We start from the raw sequence: 26,810 nt of genomic DNA on the forward strand, positions 1-26,810 counted from the left end.
AGTGGTCTTGATAACAGAGGATTTCTTACATCACAAAATTGAAAGATTGACCTTCCTTCTGGCATCTAAAATTGAGTAAAAGAAAACCCATCTCTGACTAAGTTTGAGAGTTGATGTCAAAATTCAATCTGGAAAGCGCATAGGAAAGAATTTGTGAGCTGCCTTGAATCCTGTATAAAAAAAAATGCAATGAGTAAATATTTTAAATTAATTTATTCTTTTGGGGGAAAAGGGAAAGCTAATATTGCAGCATAACTCAAATGTAACAAGCACCATTGAGAATGGTCATAGCAATGTGATGCAAATACTCTCTGACCCATATCTTCCAATCAAGATCAGAGCCCCCTATTTCTGACACTGAAAATGCACAAGTACCTGCCTCCAATTGTTCTAGGCAATCTTCCAGTGGGAGATCCTTCACATTCCTCCCAGCGCGGCCAAACTTGTAGAAAGCATTGCAGAGAAGCCATGATATCCTTTGCTGACACAAACTGCTGTATTTCCAATAAGTGAAAGGCTTAAATGCCCCAAAGTTGCTTTGAAAACAGCTACAGGAAGTAAGTATGGAAAGTAAGTGGGTATGGGAGTAGAGCAGGCAAAGAAGTAGAGTGGGTGAAATAAATGGGTAACGAGGTAGAGTGGGTAAGGTAAATGAGTGAGGGAGTCGAGTGAATAAGGGGATAGGGTGGGTAAGGCTGTAGGGTGGCAGGTGGGTAGGGTGGCAAGGTGATGGGTGGGTCCAGTGAGCAGGCTGGCAGGCGGATGAGAGTGTAGGTCAGGGCTAATCAGGTCAAAGCGTTTTGGAGCAGGTTGGGGGCTAATCAGGTCAGGTCAAGGCTAGTCAGGTTGGGTTCAGGAGAAAACGGGAGCTCAGGAATTGTCAGATGGTTGGCACTAGCTAGATAAGTTCAATGGCTAGTCAGGCTGGTTGGGGGGAGATAGGGCTCGGGAATCATCAGTGATTGGAGCTGCCTAGGTCAGTTCAGGGGCAAGTCGGGTGGGGAAATCAGTGATTGGGGGTTGTCAGTGTGGTAAGTCACGGGGGGAGGAGAAGTGGGGGGGGAGCCTTCAGTGTCAGTGATTGTGGAAGGTGAGTTGTTTAGTTACCAGGTGTTAGGCTAGGTTTGTTCCGTTTAGCAATTCCTAAGTAACTCTCCAGGTAAATACCGTGGAACTGTCTGAAGTTCCCAACTCAAACTCAAAGGTGAGGACATTTTCTGAGGGTCATGGGAAGCAGGAGAATTGCTTTTTGGAATTTCAAACTCCCCAGGCAATTCCCACAGAATCCTTGCATTGAGGCAACTGAGCATCTTCCTGATGTGTCCAGTTGCTGGCAATCCAGAGACCAGGCGATTTGGGCCTATGTTATTTGAATTGTTAGCCATTTAATTCCCCTGTACATTTATATAATACTTCCCATCATTGTGAACTCTCAATTAGGAATTATCAATAATCTCAAATACAGGACTGTGTCACTTAAGCAGACACCTGAACCCATTCACAAAATCCCTTTAACTACATGTGCTGTTTAAACATTCCAACATTGAATATATCTCATTGTTAATGATCCACAATGTGCTGATTATAAATTTTTATTTTTAAAAACGTTCTTTAACATGAGCCGAAACTGGTCTTTGAAAGGGGTACTAGTTTTCTGGCTGGAGGGCTTTTCATTTTAATAGACTTGCATTCTTTCCAGTAAACATAAATATTATCAGTGTGAGTAGATAGCTCATAAATTCATCTCCATGTATTCTGAAATTGTGCGCAAGATCTTATTGCAGAGATTACTCTATCTTCTATGTTTTCTTGCGTTTGTGTTCGTCAATGCGAGGATCGACAGTGCTGCAGGAATGAAATGTTTTTACTTTGCACATGTTAACAGCATCGAGCACAGCCAAGAAATATATGAAATGAACTAAATGCAATTAGCAGCTCTTTCTGCATTGTTATGACAGTGCACTTAGATTTTATACATACATACAAACAGACGCACACATACACAGTTACATACACAGATGCACACCGACACACACATTCAGTATTAATATAACTTTTGCATCTCTTACACAATTTGTTGTCATTCAAATTCACAAATTATACAAGATCTGAGAACAAGTTTCTGCTGTGGACTTGATACCGACCATTTCACTTTGGAGAAAATAAATATTTGTCCTTTCTGATTAAGCTAAATTAATTAAAGTTGTCCCTTAACCTTAAATTAATGGTTAAGGGACAACTTTCAATATACAACTTCCTAATAAAGTTTTAATAAGAAATATCTTTTAACCATTGCTCTATTAATTGCACCATTTCCCCAAAATGTCACTATTTGCAGCCTAGGACTTATTTTAGGTAGTGCTTAAATTCTATTTGAAACTAATGCTTCCTTTTTAGCAGCCTGTTATAAATTTAGGGATGATTTATTGAATTCTGACTTTGCTGGTCTCTGTCCTCAGACCTTGGACTGTTCTGTGACTATAACCACAGATCAAGGGAAGGAATGTGTAAACAAGAAACTTTAACATTCCATTTGGTTAATTGATCCCAAATGCTGTCTTATATTGACTACTAGCACATACACATTTTTCTCCATTTATTTATTTATGTTTCCTGATCAACAGCATTTACGAATCCTCGGTTGCTTGGTGTTGCCCAGCCGTCCATCCAAAAATATCTTGGAAGTAAATAAAGAAGCATCAGCACCCTTTTCTCTGTGTTCTTGTTCCTAGATTAAGTCTTTCCCTATCAACATAACAGCTGAACCAAAGAAGCCCTGACATGTGAATGCACAGAGACATGTAGGTTTGCCAACTCTGGTTGGTATTCCTGAAGGGTTCATCGCATAATCTCTTGCTCCAATCACCCCACTCAGTTAAACAGCTTTCTTGAAAAGCAAGCCCTTTCCTAGCTAATAAACAAAAGTGAAAAATGCACACGTTTTTAACACTTCAATGGTTTTTGCTCTTGAGATTCATGGAGATGAATATTTCATTCCTGAAGACTCCAGGGCAATCCAGGATGGTTGCGAACCCTAGAGACCAAAAAGGTCCAAAGAACTTATTTGGTTCAATTTAACATAGTGAAAATAAACACTTGAACAAATTCAAGTAATGTTGGTCTAATGAAAAATCTGCAGAATATCTAATGAATTAATTTTCTGATTCCAGATAAGTGCAAGAGGCATCATTTACTTATACATACACTGATATAATCATATTCATATTTTGCATTAAATATTGATCATTCTGTGCACAGTAATTCAGGTGCAATCTCTGGCTTTTCTGAAACTTGTCTGGAAGTACCAACAGGCATACATTCTAGAATGCCTGCCATCAGTGGCCATTGCCTCTGAATCCCTGAAGTCCTCATTAGAATGAAGCTGCCTCAAATTAGATCTACAAACTCAAACAATCTTTCATCTCTTTTGAATACTTGTGGAAGTATTTTTGTTTCCTGGTAACTTCTATTGTGTCCAGCATTCTGTGACTAAACCCGGGAGAGAACAAAGTAAACCAAGAGACAATTACTTTCCTGCATCATATTTTTAAAGAAAATCTGACAATTACTGCTATAAAGCTGCTTTTGACCATAAATAAAGATTTAAGTTTGATTTAGGATATATCCAAACTGACAGAGCCTGTGATCTGCACATGGATTGCTAAGATATATAACTAAGAACTAAGGAAACCACAAATGATTTTGCTGTGGCTTAAAACATATTATCTAAACCATTTTATCCATTATACCTATGAAGACAAATTTTCTTTACTGGGTCCTGAGTTCCCGTCTGTATACATTCATACTTTAACATTTTCAGTATAATGCAGGAAAGTAAATCATTGCTGCTTGAGAACAGCAGCTCCTTAAAAAAGACAACTTATAAACAACATTTTAAAAAATGCTCAACCTGAAATATTGTGAATGAAATAATACTGTAGCCCAAAGCTATTTATGTAGAGGAACATGTATTCAAAGCATGTTTATCTGCCTTTACCACATATGATTCCTGTCAAGGTGCACGATAATGCAGTATGACATTAACTTCTAATGCACTGCGTTTGTTACTGGCCGGCTCAGAGACTAGAGAACTTATTCCCATGGCTTCCAATTTTCTGTGACAGTGAGCATGGAATAAGAAGTCATTTTTTTAAAATCTCATAGCTTGATCTGCTTGTGTTTCGAGCTTTCTATGATACGTTTAACTTTAGCTCTTGCCCTGGTTAGGTCTTCAGTTTTGTGGGTCTTGCTGAATGCTAAAAATGTGACCATTTTGAAAATGCAGGGTACTGGAAACCTGTTAACATACAGCTAAGTCTTTGTTAACTAAATATTTTGATTGCAGTTTCACAATACAGTATCCAACCAACATAGCTTGAAAGTTCCAAGCTACAAAGGAATCCAGTGCTCATAAAGCAAAAGAACTGCAGGAGGTTTAAATAAGCCAGCATCTAATACCCTTAAACAATCAAATTAGTTTGTTTGTGTTAGAACTCAAATTGTCTGGAACATTTGCCAAACAAGCCCTTCAGACTCAATACATTATCACATTGTTTTTTGAAATATCTCAGTCGTGTAGACAATTGCATATGAAAATTTAATTGCTTAAAGGCATGATGGTTAACTGATGTTTATTCTCTATCTTTGCTGTTTGAAGACTGCAGCAGTGATCTGACAACCTAAAACAGGAATACAGTAAATAATGCTTTGTACTTTCTCTCCTCTGGCAGCTTACTGTTGATATCCTTAATATGGCTCTTTGAATGTTAACATTCAATGATAATTTGCTACCTCCTGTATATAGGAATATTGTAAGGTTAATGTGATGGAATTGATAATTCGTCATTTTATGCACTAATTTTGATATGATGTTAACAAGTCATTTTGGTCACCATTAGCAGCCCTGCATCCAACTGCTAGGTACCAAACTTTGAAATCCTCTCCCTGAACCTTACAGCCTCACCACCTCTCTCTGTCATCCTTTAAAACCCACCAAGCTTTTGGTCACTTATCCGCATATGCTACGTGGCTAGGCATTAAATTGTACCTGATAGCATTCCTCCAAAGTGCTTTAGAATGTTTTGCTTCTTTCAAGGCACTATATAAAGCAAATTGTTGTTACTGTTGTGAAAGTCCAGTGTGGAAAACATTTTAGCCTGATTCTGAGTGGACAGAGACCCACAAATTAAAATTTAGTGCAATTGCTGTGAAGTTGTTTAGAGAGACCAAGCAATAGCTATTGTGCAAAGTGGGAATACATCACACTGGTGTAATTGGACATGCTCTTCTAAACTGGGTCCAGATGCACATTATTGGACAGGCAGTAGGGAGCTGTATTCTTTATCACAACACCCTGAGCATTGGTGCTGACATTGGTTCCCGAAATGGAAAGTTATTGCACGAGCTAAAATTTTTGCTTCATGATCAGAAAATAACTGTTTTGGAACATGTCCCAAGGAGCTTCTCTGGGGGTCCTTTCCAAGATGAATGTGATGACCATTACTTTGGAATGATGGACATTGTAAATGTCTGCATTACAAACAAGGAAAGGAACTGGGACTGGGTTCAAAAGTACATTCCAAGACCAATATGTCTGACACATGTCATTTGATGATCCCAAGGTGTACAAAGAATACAAAAAAATTGAATGTAATTAAAGAGTATTGAGAGGGGGACAACAAGAAGTCTCATAAATATATACTGGAGTATCTAGTAAAATGAACAAAAATATCCAGCTGGATTGAAATCACTGCTGAACATTCAGAATGTTATCTGCGTTTAAAAGTTCAAATATTCTATTTGATATTTACTGTCCAAAGATAATGGAATCTATTTACATTCCACAATATACCAAAATATATATGTAGATGTATGGAATTTTTCCATGTTTTTTCACGAAGAATTTTTTTAAAAAGACTTTCATTGATCTATGGAGATAGGAACTTGTTCAAAGTTATTGAAATAAAGCTATACCTATCTTTTAGAAAACTGTCCAAGGTAAATAATTTTTGCTAATATACATTGAAGAGAAAAGTGACTTAAGTTTCTGAATGTTTTGCAATGTTCCTTGGCATAAGAAATGTCAGCAGAAATGTGTGCTTAAATTGTCATTTTAATTACTGACTGTGCCATGGACAAGGATATAATTTTAATTACCGATTATACCATGGACAATAACTTTTTTTTCAGTGAAATATCAAATGGTACTTTACGTCGCTTTGTTCCTAATGGAATTCTGGCAGGGACACTGATAAAGAACAGGCTGATTACTGACATATTGGTCTTCAAAGGTATTCAAAACTGCAAAGTGTACGATGTGCAACTTAAATCGAAGTGTTGCAATATTATGATCAGCGGTCACACAGAATAGACTTTCTTCTTAGCACATGCTGCTGGCCCCAGGCTGTATTTCACTGTCCAAATATTGCTCAACAATGGAATTCAGCATCCTGCAATTTCATTACGACCAAACTTCCGGTTATACCTAATTTGTTATTTTACACTTCTCTCTTCTATAACTCGCTTTTGTTACTAAGGATTGTTGTTTGAAATTAAAGCATTACCTTTTTTTCGCATTATTATCCAAACAACATGGCGGGACTGCAAAAGTGCAGCTTTGCAAGTAATTTAACTATTTCATAATTCATGCTTTATTTTACTTTTCTAAGCAAAATATTTGAATGCAATCATCCTCTTCATTGCATGCTAAATGTAAACAAACTTATTATTTCACACATTCGTGCATATGGGAAATTCAATTGCAAAATTAACATTCATTAGTTTTGCAGATGGGATATAGCCAGGGATGTATTAGGCTTGTAATTTGGTGGATGAATGGGGACATGTTGAACCAGTTTAAATTCTGCATGGCTGTAACACTTACTATGGTTAAACACGTCGCTTTCAAATGTAAAAAGGATTGCATAATAATTAGATTATCCCATGAGTGAAATTTCCGAACTGAAGTTCAACAATTTAAGAGGAGAACATATTGAATCTTCCGCCTCTAGTGACAGATTGACATTGACCCCACCTTGCCTCGATAAGAATGGAAAGAAATTTCACAGGTGCGATATCCTCTAATGCTTTATGTGAGAAAATGGGTCAGTTTACGGACTATGACCAATTTCATTACTGTATCCAAATTGACTCAAGTTGGCCAGAGACTCTGAGATGGGACAGGAAGTCGATTGTTAAAGTGCTGGAAATACATTGCCTGGTTTCTGAAATAATCAGACTACAGTCAGATTTAATTAATTAGATTAAAACTGGGGTATCAAGGAAAATGCAATTGGCATTTTAACCAGGCATGGTGCAGTCTAGAATGGTTCCTCTTCTTCGGAGAAGTCGGGCACGCAATCCTGAGAACAAATAAAGAAATGTTTATTGTATAATCGAGTTCACCATCTTAAAACATAATAGCTCATTATAGAATAACTGTGGAGGTAAATAGATATTGTATTACGATAAAGCCACAGAAAATACATGTGGGACACCTTCCTTGGTGTTTCTGCCTCCCTTTGGGCAATCCCATTGATCTAATCTTGCACCTGTTAAATAAATTGTATAAAGAGGTGATCGCGGGCTCCATAATTTTAACGCAACAATCCAGAAGCACATTTCACAATTTGCAACTGATGCACATCCACGCTCTTAAGTATTGAAGCGTGCTGTAAATTGGCAGACGATTATCTTTATAAGAACCCAGCATAAGGCGACCTCGACCTTAAATATATCGATGTTTTAAAACCTGTCGTTTTTAAACAAAATCTTGTCATTGCATGTACCTCTGATAACATCTTACATTTTCATTTCAAGTGAGGGCCAAGTGCAATTTGGGCTAAAGAGGCTGGTCGGATACTGCAAAGGAAGCCTGCTCTCTAAAGAATATGTGACCATTTTTAAAATAAAATACTTCAGCACAGCTAAAACATCCCTGGCATTTGCCAAATGTATTCGTTTCTTTCCAGCGATGGTAACAATAGTCACGAATTAATTGGGAGAGAGAGAAAAGACGTATGTTCCAGCTTTAAATGAACCATGGTCAGAATGATATTTGAGTCAACATAGTTGGACAAAAAAAAAGCTGCATTCAATGCCCAATTTGCAATGAAGTCTCAGATTTGTGTATAATGAATTCGAGTACTGTACTGTTAAGTAATCCTTCTCTGTTATATTGCATTCTGTGCCAAAATCTCAGCAATACAAATTGCATTTATTCAAGGCTTTCTATTAAGTTATAAAGCTTCACATTCGCACAAAATATCCCATTTTCCATTGTGATCGCTAATCCAAACAGATGTGATACAATTGCTTTTATTTGTGCCCAATCAGGAATATGTGAAAGGCGCAAACATGTTTGGAGGTGAAGTGATGCGCTGAATTAAACTACAGTTTAACTTTCCATGCTTGATTTTGTTTTCTTCCCCCTGCCCTAATCACTTGCTAAGTCAACAGTTATATGGAGGTCGTTGCAAAGCTAGAGGGCAGGACCAACGCATCTTAAAGCAACATTTTACAATGGATCTCAGACCCTATTCACTATCTGTCATGGAATCAATTAGCTAGACTCACAACACTATATTCAAATAACTTTTTTAAAAAATATATGTTTTTCTCGCTATAATGATGCTGACACTTCACCCCCGCCCCCCACCCCCACCACCACCACCACCCGTTCCCCCACTAACCCTACTTCAAATTTCATACGGCCATCTCATATCATTCTACTTGTCTTGCAATATCAAAATGCTTTAAAGTCCAGGAAATTTGACCTGGGCCTGAGCTGGAACTTCTGAGACAGGTACTCCAGTGAACGGCTGTGATGGAGGAGCGGCGTATGAGGTGTCAGCCACTTCTGTGAATGCATCGAATCTTACAATGCATATGCAAAGTTATTATTCTATTACACACTTTACCGCCGGCTTTTATTTTGGTCCCTAAACTCCTGGCATGAAGGATATGTTATATTTTCTCCTTACAGCTATTTCCATCACCGAAGAAGGAGGTAGTTAAATATTTCTGTCGGCTGCTTTTGATCATAAATCAGCGATTTGAATGATGCTGGCTTAGAATTAAAGGGTAAGCATAATATTTCAAATAAAGCAACGGGAATGGGGCGGGGGTGGGAGGGGGGGTGGAGGAGGTGGTGGTGGTGTGGTGCTTATCCATTTGACATAAATGCAAGGTTTGCCCGAAACAAGAAGTCAAAAGTAGCTCCGTTTGGAACAGACATACTTTAATTATCTCACGAAGCTGATTTCCTACACAACATAATTTCAGATTTTGGAGAGGGTGGGGGAAAAATTACTAATTAAATCTAGTATCCGAGGACTGGAGATGTTTGATAACTAAAATCTTCATCAGCAATTTATCTTCCTGCAGCATAAATTTGCTGCAAAGCTGTGCTTTCATAGCTCTGACGAGTCCTATTAATCTTCTTCACCAAGTTTTCGATAGGAGTCTAGAGCTATTTGCGCCATGTGATCTGCTAACATCTAAATTGTCATCTAGAAGGGCAGAAGGGAGCTTCCAGCTTGAGCTACTCCGCCTGCACGGTCCCAGGAAGAGCATAAATAACATAGAATGCCAGATCTATTTAATTCGAATTGATCAATACTTTAATATTACACGGAAATGTTACGTGTAATTTAAGTGTCATGGTGGGTGGGGGGTTGTGGAGGGACTCTTCAGGCTAGGTCACTTGATGCCCACAACATTATAGAGAAATGCAGAAACAAAACTTAGCTATTATGCACCATGGAGATTTATTGATCAACTAGTCCGTTTATGTGCCAACATATTAGCTGGAATAATTAGGAAGAGACAAGATTTCAGCAAGTAACTCTGGGCAATGGGATCAAGTAATTAAGTTGCTTGCATTAGGGAAGAATAAGGGGGGCTGTGGGTGGGAGCTCGCTCCTGGCCAGTCACTTCAGATAGCAGGACGTTTTGAGTCATTTTTTTTTAAATGACCAAAAATGGGGTTTGATAAATTTGCCTGTATCAGCGTATTGTTCCGTTTTGTTCACACTCTGTTATATAATGTCAAGAATCCCTTCCGATCCAATAGTTATTCGAAAATAAGTTGAACATGAAAAATATATGCCAAACTTTAAAGTGACTGATTTTGCATTTGGCATGTAAATAGTGTCAGGAATAGGTGGTTCACACAAACGCCTTTGTTGCTGAATTATAAACAAGCACCCACAGACATAATAAATTTGAATGTAAAGTTCTGATCAGATAGCTAACAGTCATTTTATGGAGATAGGAAATCACAGTGTAACCCTATTGCAATGTCACGCCACGGCAGAGTCAAACGTATCTCTTACTATTATCTCCCTTACGAACTACATCTACTTTGGTTGTAAAGAGGAGAGGGAAGGGGGAAAAGGAAGAGATAGAAAAATGCTGGCGTTCTGCCTAAAGAGAAATCATTGAAACAAATTAATCCTTCGCCGGTTAAATTGACATGGCAATCCATCATCTCAGAGCCAGCCTCTGAAAGCAATCTACTGGCTGCATGTTCTCAGATTGGCCCGGAGGGCACAGAGACAGATAGAGAAGGGGAAAGAAGGGGGGGGGGGGGGGGGGGGGGTGGTGGAGGAGGAGGGGTGGGGGTGAGCACGCCTGTAGCCTGCACCTTTAAATGAACAACAAAGTGTTTATGGAAGAAATGCGAGGACAATAAAAGAAACCTAAAAGTTAAAGCAGCACCCACGTCGGTGATTAATGGAAGTTAAAACGAACACTGAAACTGACTGTTCACAGAGGAAGACAAGATAGACAGCAGGTGAAATGTCTGCTCCCCACATCTTGTGTAAACAATATGGTACTTTGGTTAAAAAAAGTGACACTGTCCCAGAAGCGTTAATTAATAGCAAAACTGAAGTTTTTTTTTGAAAAAAATGAAGCGGTTAGGACATCTATCCATCTTTTAACACATAAAATAAGCATAGAATAATCATATTTCAAAATAAGCCATAAAATGTCAGTTATCTAAAAGCTGAATTGGAACCAGTTGCAAACAAGGGAAACCCCAACTGATTGACTAACAAATAGGAGTGAGGGGAGAATGCAAATCTAATTTCGCACCTATATTACTGCGGTCTTGTTGAATTTGGGGTGGGGTGGTCTGGAGGGGGTGGGGGAGACTAATCATTTGCTGTAATACTTTATTGACGGCTGGACCCAGGTTTAGCACAAACTTGTAAACGTCGCGCTAAGAGATCGCCGAATTCGAGAGGTGTGTGAAGTTGTGTGGCGAGGAAAGGCTATCCGGAGACGCGAGTAAAAGCCTTTAAACAATATATTAAGAGGAAAGCTGTAGAACCCTAGCGTTTCCCCAATAATTAAAGCGGACAGTGACAAATTGGTTTACATCGGTAATACAAATCGTGTCTGCAGCAGTCTAGAAGCAAGTACCAAAGTTTAAAAAAAACAGCTTTTCGTAGTAGTTTTTTTTGTTCTGAAGAAAAGTTGAATTCTCTGCGCTCCAAATAAATGTGCCTGTTTCTCTTGTCCAGCCAAGACCAGACTGGACATATATTCACGACACAAATGCCTCTATTAAATTCTATTTGCTCTCCGTCCCTAACCCCAAACTCAGTCCTTACAATATCCATCACTCTGTTACCCAAACTTTTACTTTCTCCGCCTCAAATCATCTTTCTGACACCCCCTGTTGACAGCTCTTGTTTCTTGTTTGTTTCTGGGGGTCGGTGAGTATCGATCCCATTGCTTCGCTACCTTTCAGCATCATTCATCCTTGCAGCGTGAGCGAGTGCAAAGTGCGTCGCAAGTTGGGGTCGGTTAAAGGAAGCATTCGAAATGGACTTGAAGTCAGAAATCTGCATGAGCTGCCAATTGCCATTTGTAACCTGGGTCGGAAAATGTGCGGTTCTTACTGTGAATCAGTGTATAAACATGCAATGTGTAAGGAAAGGCGAGAGGAATCTCTTGTGCAAACAATGATTGCAAAAAAAAACTACCCGACTAAACAAAAATCAGCAAAATTCACAACCTGCGATTTCACAAGAAATCAAACACTTGTCAACTATTTCTGAAATTCTAATAGCCCCGACCTCTACCCAGTTTTTAGCTAGTCTTGTCATTTAATCCTCTATTGTCTGGTATCCTCGCATCAGACCATATCCCAGGGAAGTTTATCACCAGAGAACTATATTATTTCCCCTCTCTCCAGCCAACGAAACGCCAGTGAGTTTCTAACAGGACCCTCTCCTGGTCTAAAGCTTTCCGCCTCCCCTTCAAACTCTATCAGATGTGTTTTACGTGTTCATTAGCCTGGTTAACCTTTGCTATATCTTGGGCCGGGATGGGTTAATCAGGGCAACACCGTGAGGCCTGGGGTCAGAGGCGACCATCTTGAGCTTGGAGTGTGGGATTTTTGCTTTAAGGTGAGGGTGCATGCATCCTCTCTTTCTCTCTCTCTCTCTCTCTCTCACACACACACACACACACACACTCTCTCTCTCTATCACTATCATCCTCTCCACCTGCAGCTCTCAGTTTATCTCCAGGGAGTGCAAAACAGGAGATGACACTCTACAAATCGCTAATTAGACTTTCCCAGATACCTCGGGATGCGGTTTGCCTTTTCGCTTCTATGCGGCTTTATAGCTAAATATAGATAGAAGCTTAATTTATTTAAAAATGTTAACACGCAGCTTTGCTTCGGCATCCTGCTGTTTTTTAAGTGTATCTATTTACATCAATGTTATGACACCTAGTATTTATCTGTGTATATGCATTGGAATGTATAGATATACTGTGTTCTTATATTTTTTCATCCTTTCCTTTTTTTTGTATTTACATTTCAGCCAAATGGTAGATGTTATTCACTAATACTGGAAGCTAACACTGACACCTCTTGTCCTTTCTCGTTCCTTTCCCATAATTTTCTATGGCAGTCTGCTTTTTTAAAATATATATCCTTAACACTGCACTTTCCCCACCGTCTGAAATCACCTCCTAATCAGTGTCTATCGATTTTCGCACCTCTTTTTATCCGGTTATCCCAGCATCTGAAACATGCCTTTAAAACCTCTCTCTCTTTACACACAGTGATTTACCCCCTTGCTCTCTGCTCACCAGCGGAAAAAAACAATCGATATGCCCGTGTTATTTGTGTGTGATCAGTAAATATTTGGTCTGGTGACATCTTCAGCTTTCCTCCCAATCGATACAGGACCCAATAGGAGGCGTGCTGCAATCTGTAGACAACTACTGTCTCCATGGTGTACCTTTCTAGCCCTTCTCGTTTTTTCTCTCTCTCTCTTTCTCTTCCTGCTCTTCTGTTAAGATCAATTTCTTCTTGACTCAACCCCTGAGTCACGCCCAGTATCCCTTTAATGCGACACGATTGTTAATAAGCTAGTTGTCTTGTTATCATCAACTTTCCATTCATAAAACGGAGTGACTTATTAAGTCTAGAGCGTACATAATCACTTAATAGCACAAGTATTGGCGCTAACCTGATTTCTCTAATGCCATGCATTCACAGGACACCCCGGCAATGCAATGTTGTGCTTATCTTCAACAATACCATACATTTTAAATCGGTGTTAGTTCTATTTTTCAGTTGCAGCAGAGTTCGCGCGTCGACCATCATTTGAGTGCCGATGCTTTCTAGAAGTGAAATCAATGAGACATTTTATGTTGAGTTTCAACGCTGCAGTGTTAACTTTTTTTTTAACTTATTGACAAGACTTGGGTTACAACCATTGCATCTGACCTTTTAAGTTTCAGCTATCCCTTCCCAATTAGACCACAATGTTATTTGCTTACATGTTAAGCGTACGCCGCTGGACTTCACCGCCGCCCCTACCCCCCTCCCCGCCACACACACACACACCCAGTTAACTTTAAAATGTATTTCTCTATACGATGCTTAATTGAAACCAAAAGGAAACGTTTTATTTGTTCGAATTGGACAAATTTCAGTTGTGCGCTGCAATTACTTGTTAAGCGGCGTCCTTACAATGCAACCACAAGTCCTTTGAGAAAGTGCATAAGTTATATATGTCTGCAGACATCAAACACCTAGGACATGTCCAGTTAGGTTTTTATTTAGCATCATTAACAATTAAAATAGGGTTTCATATACAGGAATGACTTATGTTCAAATGCACTTTAAATTGTTCTCCCTCGTTTAGGCATTTCACTTGCAGGTTTGCCTCTTATATACCACACAAAAAAAAATCAATACATTTCTGATGAGCAAAAGGCGTTTTAAAAACATATACAGATGTATCCATAGAAATGTCTATATCATGTTTAGGTTCTCTCACCTATTACTCCATTAAAAATGGTTGTATGGAAAAGTAGTGGAGCGGCTAATACTGGCAAGATCTGGAAGTGCACATATACTTAATGATTTAATTGCGGCAGATTCCTACCCTAGAATCCGGAGAGTGAGCAGTATTTAGCTGCAATCAGGCCAGAAATGTTGCACAAGATTTTTCTCTTGAAAGAGTGCCTATGTGTCCATTGAAGGGCGCTGATCCGAAAAGACAGAGCGGACAAATAAAAATCGATCTGAAGCGACCCTGGCCGTCCTTTTCACACGATTCACACACAATCCCCTCTCAACTCTGCCGAGACAAAGGCCCGAGGGCTGGGGGGGTGGGGGGGGGGTAGTGTTGTGGAGGAGAGATTCTCCACAAGCTACAGATACCCTTTCCAAAACGCGCAGATAATTTTACACTGGCCACAAACCACATTCTACATCAACAATTCTTCTCAAAACCTCAAAGCAATATTAGCTCTTAAGTCAGTGCGTTGATGGGGTAAAGCGGGGGGCGGGAGTGAGGTGGGGGGGGGAGCGGTTAAGCGTTGGAGAAAATCATCACCTTGGTAATTCTGAGGCTATGGCAAGTTTGCAGAAGGAATAAACTACAGACAAATAAACTTTGACAACAAGAAAGTTGCCCAAACTCCAGCGAGCACACGAGTCTATATTATTTGGGGATGTGTGTTTAAAACAAAAGATTTTAATTCAATTATTCCTCTCTCTCTTTCTCCATCTCTCTCTCCCCTTCCTCTTACTTAACTAACTCAGGGGCAAAGCATTTCTGGTTTGAGGCTGAGAGTTCCAAACTAGCTGCTGTACTCTTGCCTTCCACGTTTGCCTCTTTAAAAAAGGAATTAAAGGAAAGGGAATTTTAGTAAAGAGACGTGGAACTGATCTCAGCAAAAGAGTCAAAAATTGCTAAGAGTAATCGCTCTTGTATTGCTCGGGGGGTGCTTTGACCGCTCGCATTCCGGTGCACTTTGAATAGCTCGGGCAGCAACGCCAGTCCCATAAAGTTTACCACGAGATGGGGCGAAAGTTAAATTGCAAAATCGAAAGTGCTTCACTTGTTTCTGAGTATGCCAAATGCAAAGCTTCTCGCCAAAGGTTAGCCTTTTCTTTATATAAAAATATATATATCACAGTTTACACTATCGGTCGGGGCAAACAGATGACGGTCGATGGAATGAATGATTGTCTTCAATAGACAAATAGATCAGGTGAGGAGGAGACAAACCCTCCTTCTGTTCACCTGCCAGAAAAAAAAGAGATTCATCTCACTCAGTAATTTCCAACTCAGTTCCGCCAAGATTCACAACTTCCTGTGTCCAGAGAGGAGACTCGAACCCACCACGACGCAAATAATTTCGGACACTGAACAAAGACAATTGCAAGCAATGATGTTTGGTATGTTTTTAATAAATATATATGTATATATATATTACTTAGCTTGGGGGGGGGTTGTTTTTTTTTTCTTGATCAGGACATAATCGTTCTTAAACACCTGTATTTATTAATTAATCTATATTATTTTGACATCAAGCAGTTTAGAATTTCAACACTCGGAGGATATTCAATGTCCGTTCAAATAATTACATTTGGGGCTTTAATTCATTTGAGTTTTTTTTGCTTTCTCTGTCTGTCTTCGAAATGACATTAAATCAGGCTGGTGTTTTATATTTTTGCTCTGGCTATTTTTGACAATTGAGCGAACAGCCCTTGCGGTTCCGCGTAGTTGTGTGTATGTCTCCCAGCGCAATAGCCATCACCCGTCGGACATTCAATCGCACCCGCGTATGGGTCGCGGTATCTCCCCACTGTGTAATATTAGCATTAGACAACAGAAGGTCCCGCAACAATACGAATTCGCCAACTTAGAAATAAACGGGGGCTTCGAATCTTTCTGAAACGGCTTGCCCCGTCCTGGAGGTAGAAACCCAAAGCCTCTTTGCCCCTGCGTTTCAATGAATTAGATTTGTTTCCTCCCCCCCTCCCCATTCATTGTCAAATTGTAATAGTGTAATAGTGCTCTGATTTACAATGCTAGGCTGAGCTCATTTCTAAAACTTTTTAAAATAGATATGTAAAGCACAGAATCGCCGCAAATAAGAAATTAGCCATTACTACAATCAACAGATATAATATTTGAACTGGGCATTAGAAATTGGTACTCACCACTTTTCTATCTAGATCCACATACCCATCTGATGATTTGGGGGCAAAGGCGAATTTATTTATAGGGGGGTAGGAAGCAGCCGTCTTCGATTTAGCTTTACGGCGTTAGAAGAATCGCTTTAGAGAGAGAGGGAAGAAAAACAAATCTGTTACCAATCGGTTGTTTTGGAAAAGAAGTCTTAACGCCAACCATCTAAGTCAAGCAAGCGTCCGGGCAGATCTGGGTAAAATAAAAACACAAAGCGACGGAGATCAGCAGTCCCGCTCAGTAACGTCCGAGTCAATTAGAGCAAAATCCTAAAGAATTAATCACATTAAAGGTGCAGAAGTTTTTTTTTCGGGGTATAAAGGGCGCGTTGTGAGCGAAGAGGCGCCGCGATCCTTTTGAAAGGCTTTTCTCCTCTGGAGTTCTACAGCGACACTCCATACGCTAGGTGGCAGCCAGATACTGTACAAGATTTTGACAAATTCTCCAGCATATGCTGCGATTTAGCACTGTAAATTTTTCAGGAGCCCGCTGCACTGACAGCTCCCGGTGTCTATCAAAGTGCCACAAGTCACCGCTTCAAAACTGCAATGACTTTGAGATCACCGGGACACAATGGGAACCACTTTCCCTATTCATCGTGTTGCAATGTAGTGTGTGTGAGAGAGAGAGGGGAGAAAAACCAGGGCAAAATCACAGGGAACTCAAATTCAATAGATCTAGCTGGTTATCAGAGAACAACTGAGAAGTAAGTGGCAACCAGATCGTCTTATAAATAGGTTACTCTGGCCATGCTATGGTTGGCACCCAATGCAATATTCAATTAACCAAATACTATACGTTCCCTCATCTTTTTTTAAAAAAAAGAAATACATTTAAATGGCGGTTGCTGGTTTGCTCCAGAACAAATCCGAAGTTACTTCTGAAATTATTGCAACCTGTCCATTTGTAATAAAGAAAACAATGAGTACATTCTGTTCCAGAAAACCTACAAAATCCAATCTTGTGAGGCCGGGGAGGAGGAGGTGGGGAGGGGGAACTCACCTATACTGGCTTTATGCACATTTCACCAAATAACGTTGATATCCTGGCACGTTAGTTTAATTAGCAACATAAGATATTTCCTTCATATTTCTCAAAATTGACCGCATGTTGCATTTTGGATTGTTGAGTGTCAATGCTTCATATTATCTTTTCCTCTGACACTTTTTTTAAAAAATCAACTGTTACGTTTGAAAAGATGCATGCATTTTGCAAATTGCAATTGCTGAAGATGCTTTATGCTGAAGGGTTTTGCCCATTCTTTGCTAATGTGAGTGAGCGTGGTTTCTGTACGATTGCATCAAATGAGCATCAAGTCGAACTTGAGTTTATTCACCCTCCAAGTAACCAGATTAATAGTGCGTTATAGCTTTTTTTTTTAAAAAAAACACTTTATTAAATTGTAAACACATCACCAAGAGATTGCTCCCACAGACTATCGACATTCAGGCAAATTTCTGAAAGAAATTCAAAGCAGCAGAGAGGGGGAATAATTGTGCCGAGTAACGGTATTTGAAGTACTACCCTACTTGCACCTCAAATCGAACACCTGTTTAATGTCATCTTTCCCTGGACCCGTGTTCTTCCCTCGAATGTTCATAATTTCACATTTTATATGTTAACTGGCAGTCGTCGTTTAAGCGTGTAAATATTGGACCATTAAAAGTAACACGTACTTTTAGTTTTCCACAAGTGAATTGCGAAATGCACAGGGCTCCTCTAAAAATGTGCAGTAAAGTCCATCTTTTTAGAATGTTGGATACTGTGAAACTTGCGTCTGCAACTCGGCGCCAGCGAATTCTTAACACTTTGCAATTTCCTACAATAACACAATACGTATTCTTTTTTTCTCTCCAAACATCAGTTCATTTACATCTACTTACTTAGCTGTCTAGATAAATTTCGCAAATCACCCATTGCTACAATTAATTATAACCCTAAATGCGACCAGAACCTCCAAAAACCAATGAATATACCTGAGCCAGTATATTTCTCACGAACATAATAACATTTGTCAATTTTGCTCTGTTGAAACCATCACTTCTTAGTTAATTCTAGCAGCGCTACCAATAGACTAACCTCAACCAACCCGAGTGACTACTGGATGTAATGTGGTGTAAATGCAAAATAAAGACATTGGAAATTCGAATCTATGATCATTGAGGGGCATGAAGGGGGGAAAGCGTTATCGGGGCAGCCCGGTTCCAAAGATTCGCCGCTCTTCCACATTGTTTTGGGGGAATTTGAAGCGAAATTATTCATCAATCTGCATGCATCTCTGTGTATCTCTGTCTATGTGTTTCTATGCATCTAGCTAAGTGCACGCACACTTCAAAGCTGTTTCCACTTTTAAGTATTTCAAAGTAAACGTGATATTTATCCGTATTAATAATGGTTCATCAGATGAATGAGACCCTCTCTAACATTCATGGCTTCTCTCAGCCTACACACCTTCTGCAACCCGTACAGGAACAATTCTCCTTCATAAACCAGCCGTGGCTGATTTCTGACATGGTTGGTCCTTAATTTTATTTGGATACTTTCATTTTAAAAAAAATCTTGAAATAATCCTTGCCACACTTTCCCCAACAACTCCCGTCAGGACATCTCAATCAGTGCAAAAAAAAAGCCTCGCCGCCAATGTTCCATCTTTCAGCAGCAACTTTTGTCCTTGACCAGAAACTGATTTGTGAATAGTGTGTGTTTTATTCTCTGGTATTGATGGGGTGGGGGTGGTGATGGGGGTAGCATTTGTGTTCGAGAACCTGCTTGCTAAAGAACCTTGGGGGGGAAAGATATATATTTACCTATTTGCTCATACAAGCTATAGGGTGGATTCTTTATTAATATCAAGTTGGCATTGCAATATTCCACCTCCAATAAAAAAAGACGAGCTTATACATAATTGGGAGTATTCAGTGTGGTTGAGAATTTCTGCTTTATTGGATTATTTAATATACATGTTGTTAATTTGTGATAGCAATATTTTAAAAAAAAGAAAATTGAGTTATTGCCCATTTTATTAAAAAAATGAAGAAACAGGGTGTGGGGGGTAGGGTGGGAGTGGGCTGATGGGGAGGGAGGGAGGGAGGGGGAGAGAAATAGAAAACTTATTTTTTTCCCCCCAAGTAGACCTCTGCGCATGGATGTAATGTAAATTTGTTGGCGGCCAGGACGTGCTGGATAATAAGTAAGGCGACTGTCCAATGCGGTACAGGGGGCGGGCCAGATGTCCCAGCCCCCCGAACCTAAAGCTCTGACCAGTCGCCTTTGATTGTCAGTCGCCAGCAGCCGCCGCTTGGCTCCGTCACTCGGCAGCCCCATATAAGGAAAGCATCTCCATAGAAACGTGTCAGTTTCAATAGTCGTGTCAAAGTTCACTATATACAGCCATCCGCGCAGATTTCCCCTTTCAGAAAAATTACTCCGCAAGCCCGCTCGTTCAAATCGGATTCACTTCCAACCCCCCTTTTTGCATATTTGATCAGTTCGATTCTCTCTCCCTTCCCTTATTTTTCGCCTCCTCTCGCATGAGAGAGGTTCTATAGCTCCCCTTTTTTTTCCACGACGTCGACTCCTATTTTTTTTGTGTGTGTGTAGTCTCTCTCTTTTTTTTGCTGGCGAGTTGTTGAGTCTCTTCCTCTCTGTGTGTATGTGTGTGTATGTGTGCAGTTCCCCTACCAGTACGGCGAAGAATTTATGATCAGTTGATGGTCGGGCACTTCTACTCCGGATCGTGCATTTGCCTTCAAGAGTCGATCCCCCCTCTCTTTTTTCCTTCTTTTTAATCTTTTAACCTTTCGTTCCCCCCCTTCGTCCTTTTTTTATGGGTTTCCTGAATGGCTGACTGCGTGCTGCCCTGGTACTGGCCCCCCGACACTCGCTTCTTCTCTGCCGATCGGATTTGAGCTCCTACTCTTTCTCCCTCTCCCTCCCCCTCTCTTTCTCTTTCTCTCTTTCTCTTTCTCTCTCTCTCTCCCCCCTCTCTCTCCTTCTCTCCCTCCCTCTCTGTATTTTTTTTGGGGGGGGTTGTTGTCAGCTAATCGACTCTTCCTCCTTCGTTTTGTTCCTGATCTGACGATTCCAAGACAAGACAGGTTTTGTTTTGTCTGATAACACTCTTGCCCCGAGATATGGCAATGGTAGTTAGTACGTGGCGAGACCCGCAGGACGACGTGGCCGGAGCGCAGGGCACACAGCCACCCCCGCCTCAGCAAGGACCGCAACCGCCTTCTGGAGCACCCCTTACCCCGCAGACCCCAGGGCAGCCGGGAGCCCCGGGCACCCCGGCCCAGTCCAACCAGCAGAACCAGCAACAAGGCGAGAAACAGCAGCAGCATATCGAGTGTGTGGTGTGTGGCGACAAATCGAGCGGCAAACACTACGGCCAGTTCACCTGCGAAGGTTGCAAGAGTTTCTTTAAGAGAAGTGTGCGCAGAAACTTGACGTACACATGTCGTGCCAACAGGAACTGCCCCATAGACCAACACCACCGCAATCAGTGTCAGTACTGCCGCCTGAAAAAATGCCTGAAAGTCGGCATGAGACGGGAAGGTATTGAGAATTCATTTATTTCCAAATGTTTGCGCTTACTCTAAACCAGCAACCCACCCTTTCCAACCCCAACCCACCCACCCACTCCCACCCTGGCAGAAAGGGAGCTGAACTGCTCAGACTTAATTCTGTAAAGTTGTAGTGTGTGTGCTCCCTGGCATGCCAGTTAAAATCAATTGAGTCTGTACTTTAGAGGGTGCCTCTGGTTGAGAAAGTCCTCTAAGTATTCTTTGCAAATGATTTTGATCTGTGTGTGTGTGTGTGTGTGTGTGTGTTGTCTGGGGGGAGAGAGAAAGAGAAAACTGTATGTGTGTGTGTGAAAGAGAAGGGGGTCTTTTGAAAATAGTAAGATGCTGAAAGAAGTGTGCTTTGATTGTAATCTATATTGAAAAAATGTGTTATGTTACCCACGAAACTTCACACGAAAAGAGAGGAGGGTGTGAATAATGTCCTGTGCAAGTTGGAACAGTTTGCAGAGTGAAGTCCAGATAGGGAAATAAATCAGCCATTGTTGTAAAAAAAAGATTCAATCAGTTTTTTAACACACGCTGTAGGGAAATGACATAGCAAAATGGCATGGCAGTGTTCGGTTTAAAATATGCCGGCTAGCTTTAATACACACAGCTTCACGTTGTACAGCCGGTGGGAGATTTTTTTTGTCTTTAAAAAATGATAGTGTATGCAGTAGTTATTGTTGTTGTAAAATGGCTCAGGGGTGTGTATTGTATGCAAACTGTCTGACAATATGGTAAGATGCAGGTTTTAATATCTGTAGTTTGTTCTTTTCGCACTGCAGCAGTCCAAAGGGGAAGAATGCCACCTACACAACCGACTCCTGGCCAGTTCGCCTTGACAAACGGAGACCCACTCAACTGCCATTCCTATTTATCGGGATATATCTCCCTGTTACTGCGGGCGGAGCCATACCCGACCTCCCGCTACGGCAGTCAATGCATGCAACCGAACAATATCATGGGCATTGAAAACATTTGTGAACTGGCCGCTCGGCTGCTCTTCAGCGCGGTGGAATGGGCGAGGAATATCCCTTTCTTCCCGGATCTTCAGATCACAGACCAGGTAGCTCTACTGAGGCTGACCTGGAGTGAGTTGTTTGTTCTGAACGCTGCCCAGTGCTCCATGCCTCTCCATGTGGCTCCTCTCTTGGCCGCCGCCGGGCTGCACGCGTCCCCTATGTCTGCAGATAGGGTCGTAGCCTTCATGGATCACATAAGGATCTTCCAGGAGCAGGTCGAGAAACTCAAGGCTTTGCATGTCGACTCGGCAGAGTACAGCTGCTTAAAGGCCATCGTCCTTTTCACTTCAGGTAGGCGAATATTCATTCTAAAATATGGCTGATCTGTAATCAGAACAGCCATGATATCAGGTCAGAATGAGCATACAGTCAATTACTAAGCTCTGATCTCACTGTAGTGTCATGTACCCTTTATATAACATCTATATTATTATAAACATGGCTCCATGTTTTAGCACTATGTAAGTTTTAAAATATAATTGAAACAATTACTTAAAAAAACACATTTAATCACGATTAAAGGTTTCATCTCAAATAGAGTTACTACAAAATTTCCAATGTTTCGCATGAGATCCCATCCCACTAATATTATTTTAAAAATAAGTGCAAATGAAGACCAGGGATGGTGATGAAAATATTGTTATATTTTGTCATTTTGCAAAAAAATTCAGTTTGAGTTGAATACGCTTTCATATAGTGTGCAAAATTGCTGCATTTAACTTCGAACAGTAGCGCAATCATTCATCTGGGGTTGGGATAAAGCGTCCAGGGGTTGATATCAGGAAACAGAAATGTTCAGTTTCTGTGGGAAAGCGGCTCACAATCCTTCCCTTGTTGTGTTAGGGTGATCTGGGTATCCAGAGGACTCTCTGGACCCCTTCCAGTGCTCGGGTCGTGACCCGAGCTTCCTTTTCTATATTATTACTTCACACATAAAAAAAACCATGCTTTTCCAAAATGTCCTTTTTTAAAAAACCAAACTAATCAAATTAGAAGCGAACATTTAGTTAGAGGGAAAAAAATATCCAGGCGGCTGAGCTTAAGTGGGGGTGACGTGTTGTGTGTTTGCTTTAAGTTATCACATGCCAGTTTTTGTGAAGTACTATTTTTCTTAGTCTTTTTTTTATACTTGAATTACTAACCGACTTGGAAACACTTTTAAATGTTATGCGGTTTATTTTGTTTGTTCAGTCTACTTGATCCTACTCAACCAAGAGCAATCGATGACATTACCATAGCAGTTAATTTATTACTATTTGTGAAATGTCAGGCCTTGTGTGCAGTCAAGCAAACTCACTGTTTTGTGAGCACTTTGCTATTACATGCTGTTGGGGGGTGGATATACATACGCATAAATATACAACGCTACATGCCAGAGATAGTAAAATCTGGTTTAAGTTTAGGAAACCCCCAAAAAAGTGAAATGTGGTTGTGAATGGTTGCTGTATCTGTGCATTGTGTTTTCTTTGATGACTATAATAATATGCGTCTGTTGGGCTGGGTCTAGAACATTGCAAGATGCAATGGCTAGGTCAGGTCATAACCTATGCTCTCTAATTAAAGGTCCTATGCACGTATGGGTGTAATTTATTTAATCCTGCACTTTTTTTCTCTAATATATTTCTTTTTATTTCACTTCTCCCTTCGTGCCTAATTTCCTTAATGAAGATGCTTGTGGCTTATCTGATGTGGCCCATATAGAAAGCTTACAGGAGAAATCGCAATGTGCTCTGGAGGAATATGTTCGAAGCCAATATCCGAACCAACCGACCCGCTTTGGGAAGCTTTTACTTCGTCTCCCTTCTCTGCGCACCGTTTCATCCTCTGTCATCGAGCAATTATTCTTCGTCCGCTTGGTAGGTAAAACCCCCATAGAAACCCTGATCCGTGATATGTTACTATCCGGGAGCAGCTTCAACTGGCCTTACATGTCGATTCAATAAATAGGGAAGGGGAGGGCAAAAGAAAAGGCAAGTGACATTATTTTGCAAATTCCTTCTCGTAAGGGAGGAAATAAAAGGCTGTTACAAGTTTACCTATGTGACACACAAAAAAATGAAGAGAGGGAAGAGAAAAAAAGGACTGTGGATTTCAATGACTGTACAAGAACTTTAAAAAAAAACGCATTCAGAAACTCTCCTGTGTCGTTCAGAACAACTTGCTACTTATCATTTTTGTAACAAAAGGAAATTAGTCTTTTATTTTGGTTTATTTTGTAAACTTTTGAGAAATATCGATATAAAGATAAGTGCATTTAAACAAGAATTTCAAAATTAGGAGGAAAGAAAGAAACATTTTCCAAATTATTATAAATTGTCCTGTGTCTATGTATCTATAGCTGTTTTGTATTTTTCCTGGTTTCAAACCAGTCTCCTCTGTGATTCTCTACTAATAATTTTGATATAACCATTGCTTCTTATCAGATACGGTGTATCACGTAAATATGTTCTGCAAGAATTAAAACTGAATCCACTAAAAAAGTTAGACGAAAGGTTTTATCGACAGGATTGAAACTTAATGCTGGAAACGCACTTATAGTGTTAACTCATAAGACGTTTAATTTGGGGGAAATGGACTGCAGACCTGTATTAAATGATACACACTTGTAATTTTAAAAAATCCATTGTTGAAAACTGGTTAATATTGACATGTTCGGGGGGCGGGGGGGGGGGAGGAGTACTTTGTGGGTATATTTCTGAAAGCAAAAATCTTTTATGTGTCCAAGACACAGTACAATTTTGTTTCATTAAATTTAAGAAATTTTTAGTGATCTGAATGTGGCTCCATTTAGTTCCTGTTGCAGTATAGAGTCCGACCAGGCTCCAAAAATTAAAAAAGCGCCTGTTTGTATATTTCCAGCCCATTTGTAACAATTATCAACCCATTGCCCTTTTAAAGGAAAAGTAATGCCACAATTTCTTTTCTTGGATTCAGCATGGAACTCTATGTCGGCACTTACTATTTGACATGTGGTTAATTAAGTATCTAGAGTTTACAAGTCGTGTATACAAGCTGAAGGTTTTTTTTAAGTGCAACATTTCTGTACTGTAAAGAGTTATGATCGGATTGTTTGGTCAGTCTTGTGTGTTATATTCAAGAAAAAAAATGAAAGTATTCGGAGATTATAATATTATTTGATATATGGAACTTTTTCGCTGTTACAACTGTATGTTCACCCAAGGGAAAAAAAAATCTCATTACAATGGTCAAACATCGCAGTTTACTGGAGTCATTACAATTCGTGGATTATTTGTCTTATTTACTCAATATACCTGTATGGTTTACTACCACTGTCTGTAGTAGTGGACAAACCACATGCTCTTTCGATGAAAGGATAAACCGTGGACTCATGCTGCTCATTGTCTTTTGGGTTTAGCAGTGACACCTCAAAGATACAGTCAAAAAATCCCCAATACGAAACGCCGTTCCCCCTCCTCTTTTAAATTCAAAATGCCATAGGGATTTTGACCACCGACCCTTATTTAGTTCTAACTTAAGTGCCTGTGCAACCAATGTACATTAGACAGGTGTTAGGAAGCATGGATCATTATGTGTTTTAATGGTCAAGATTTTGTTTTGAAGCTTATTGTGTCTAAAGTTCACGCACAGAACACACTTAAACAAGCAATTGCTACTAGGAACAGTGTTGATTGTAAATAAAATATATTAAATGAGATTTATTCATAAAAAAGTATGTCTGGAAAAATGTGGTTGCCAATTTTTGTTATTGGAAGTTCTTCAAACTGAGGATGATGTGACTGACGTTTGATGTGTAGCACTATAAGTGAGCCTGATTTAATGTATATACATATAAATTCATTTGAATTTTTATATATGGGAATAGACTGTGAGAGCATGGCCACAGGTCGCTAACACATTTTACATTTGTTACATACATGTAAATGTTGGATTGTATAGAGGATATACATTTTGGCGAATGTTTGCCTTCAGTGCTCCCATATACCCTTGTATTAAAAACAAAACAAAAAAAAAACAACAGAGCGAGCTGGTTTGAGTTGGCCAAGCCATTTGTTCTAAGCTTTTCTGGTAGTGCTGCTACCTACCTACACTGCAGTGTGAAAACTTGCATTTTGTCCCTTTTTTTAAAAAAAAGACAAAAAAAAACTTTTTTGTGTGTGTGGCTGTCCGGCCACATACTACATCATGTTGTGGTTACACACAAAAAGAATCATTTTGTATAGTTGATGGAACAGTGATCTTTACCTGTTATAGAGACAGATCTGGACCAGAAATGATGTATGGTTGTGATTATTAACACGTTTGCAGCTGACCCACGTTTTTTTACTTCAGGGTATTGCTCCGCTGTTCTAACTTATAGATCGAGCCTTCTCAGATGTTTTTTTTATTGCAAGTAATATGTGTATGGAGTTACTCCGCCAGACTCCTGTTTGTGTTAGCTATTGTATACAGCGTTTTTGTTGTAAATTGTTATTGGTATTAAATTATAATTTATGGCTTTGAATCAAAGGCTCTCACTGTTTTATTCCCTATTTTCTTAATTTAAATATTGATAAGCGGGAGGCCTTGACCATAACCAGATATGATGCAGCATGGTATCTAAGAATCTCTGTACAGTAAAGTTTTTCAACTGCAGATCGCTTGATTGCCTATTCTACAATTTAGATTAGCCTAGTTTATAAATACTGATACCCTAAATCCGTCCCCACCCACCCCCCTCACTCAAA

At 39.9% G+C, this 26,810-nt stretch overlaps 1 protein-coding gene and 1 long non-coding RNA gene across 5 annotated transcripts; one reads left to right on the forward strand and one right to left on the reverse strand.

Moving 5' to 3' along the window:
• Positions 1–200: 200 nt before the first annotated feature.
• Positions 201–19,312, reverse strand: LOC145359633 (uncharacterized). Of its 2 annotated transcripts, XR_013889608.1 has the most exons (4): positions 16,803–19,312; positions 16,490–16,606; positions 13,497–13,650; positions 201–7,361 (listed from the first exon to the last, which is right to left on the reverse strand). It is a non-coding gene; the product is annotated as an uncharacterized LOC145359633 (long non-coding RNA). The 2 variants fall into 2 exon arrangements; XR_013889607.1 differs by having other exon boundaries at positions 16,490–19,312.
• On the forward strand, positions 15,602–24,771 carry nr2f2 (nuclear receptor subfamily 2, group F, member 2). Of its 3 annotated transcripts, none has more exons than XM_080214333.1 (3): positions 15,602–15,721; positions 21,868–22,395; positions 23,773–24,771. In XM_080214333.1, exons 1-3 carry the CDS (start codon positions 15,712–15,714, stop codon positions 24,045–24,047), a joined length of 813 nt encoding a protein of 270 aa, XP_080070459.1. In that variant the 5' UTR covers positions 15,602–15,711; the 3' UTR covers positions 24,048–24,771. The 3 variants fall into 3 exon arrangements, with proteins under 3 accessions (XP_080070459.1, XP_080070457.1, XP_080070458.1); XM_080214331.1 differs by lacking the exon at positions 15,602–15,721 and adding an exon at positions 19,652–21,071 and having other exon boundaries at positions 21,847–22,395; XM_080214332.1 differs by lacking the exon at positions 15,602–15,721 and adding an exon at positions 19,653–21,071.
• Positions 24,772–26,810: the final 2,039 nt, after the last annotated feature.

This window comes from Carcharhinus amblyrhynchos, chromosome 28, assembly GCF_965287045.1.
Source record: "Carcharhinus amblyrhynchos chromosome 28, sCarAmb.v2.hapA, whole genome shotgun sequence".
Lineage (NCBI taxonomy): Eukaryota > Metazoa > Chordata > Chondrichthyes > Carcharhiniformes > Carcharhinidae > Carcharhinus > Carcharhinus amblyrhynchos.

Bases quoted from the DNA above. Each gene is read 5' to 3' on its own strand.
- nr2f2 (XM_080214331.1), top strand. From the start codon at position 20,651: ATGGCAATGGTAGTTAGTACGTGGCGAGACCCGCAGGACGACGTGGCC. The intron at 21,072-21,846 runs GTATTGAGAATT...TAATATCTGTAG, and splicing joins AGTCGGCATGAGACGGGAAG to TTTGTTCTTTTCGCACTGCA. The intron at 22,396-23,772 runs GTAGGCGAATAT...TCCTTAATGAAG, and splicing joins CATCGTCCTTTTCACTTCAG to ATGCTTGTGGCTTATCTGAT.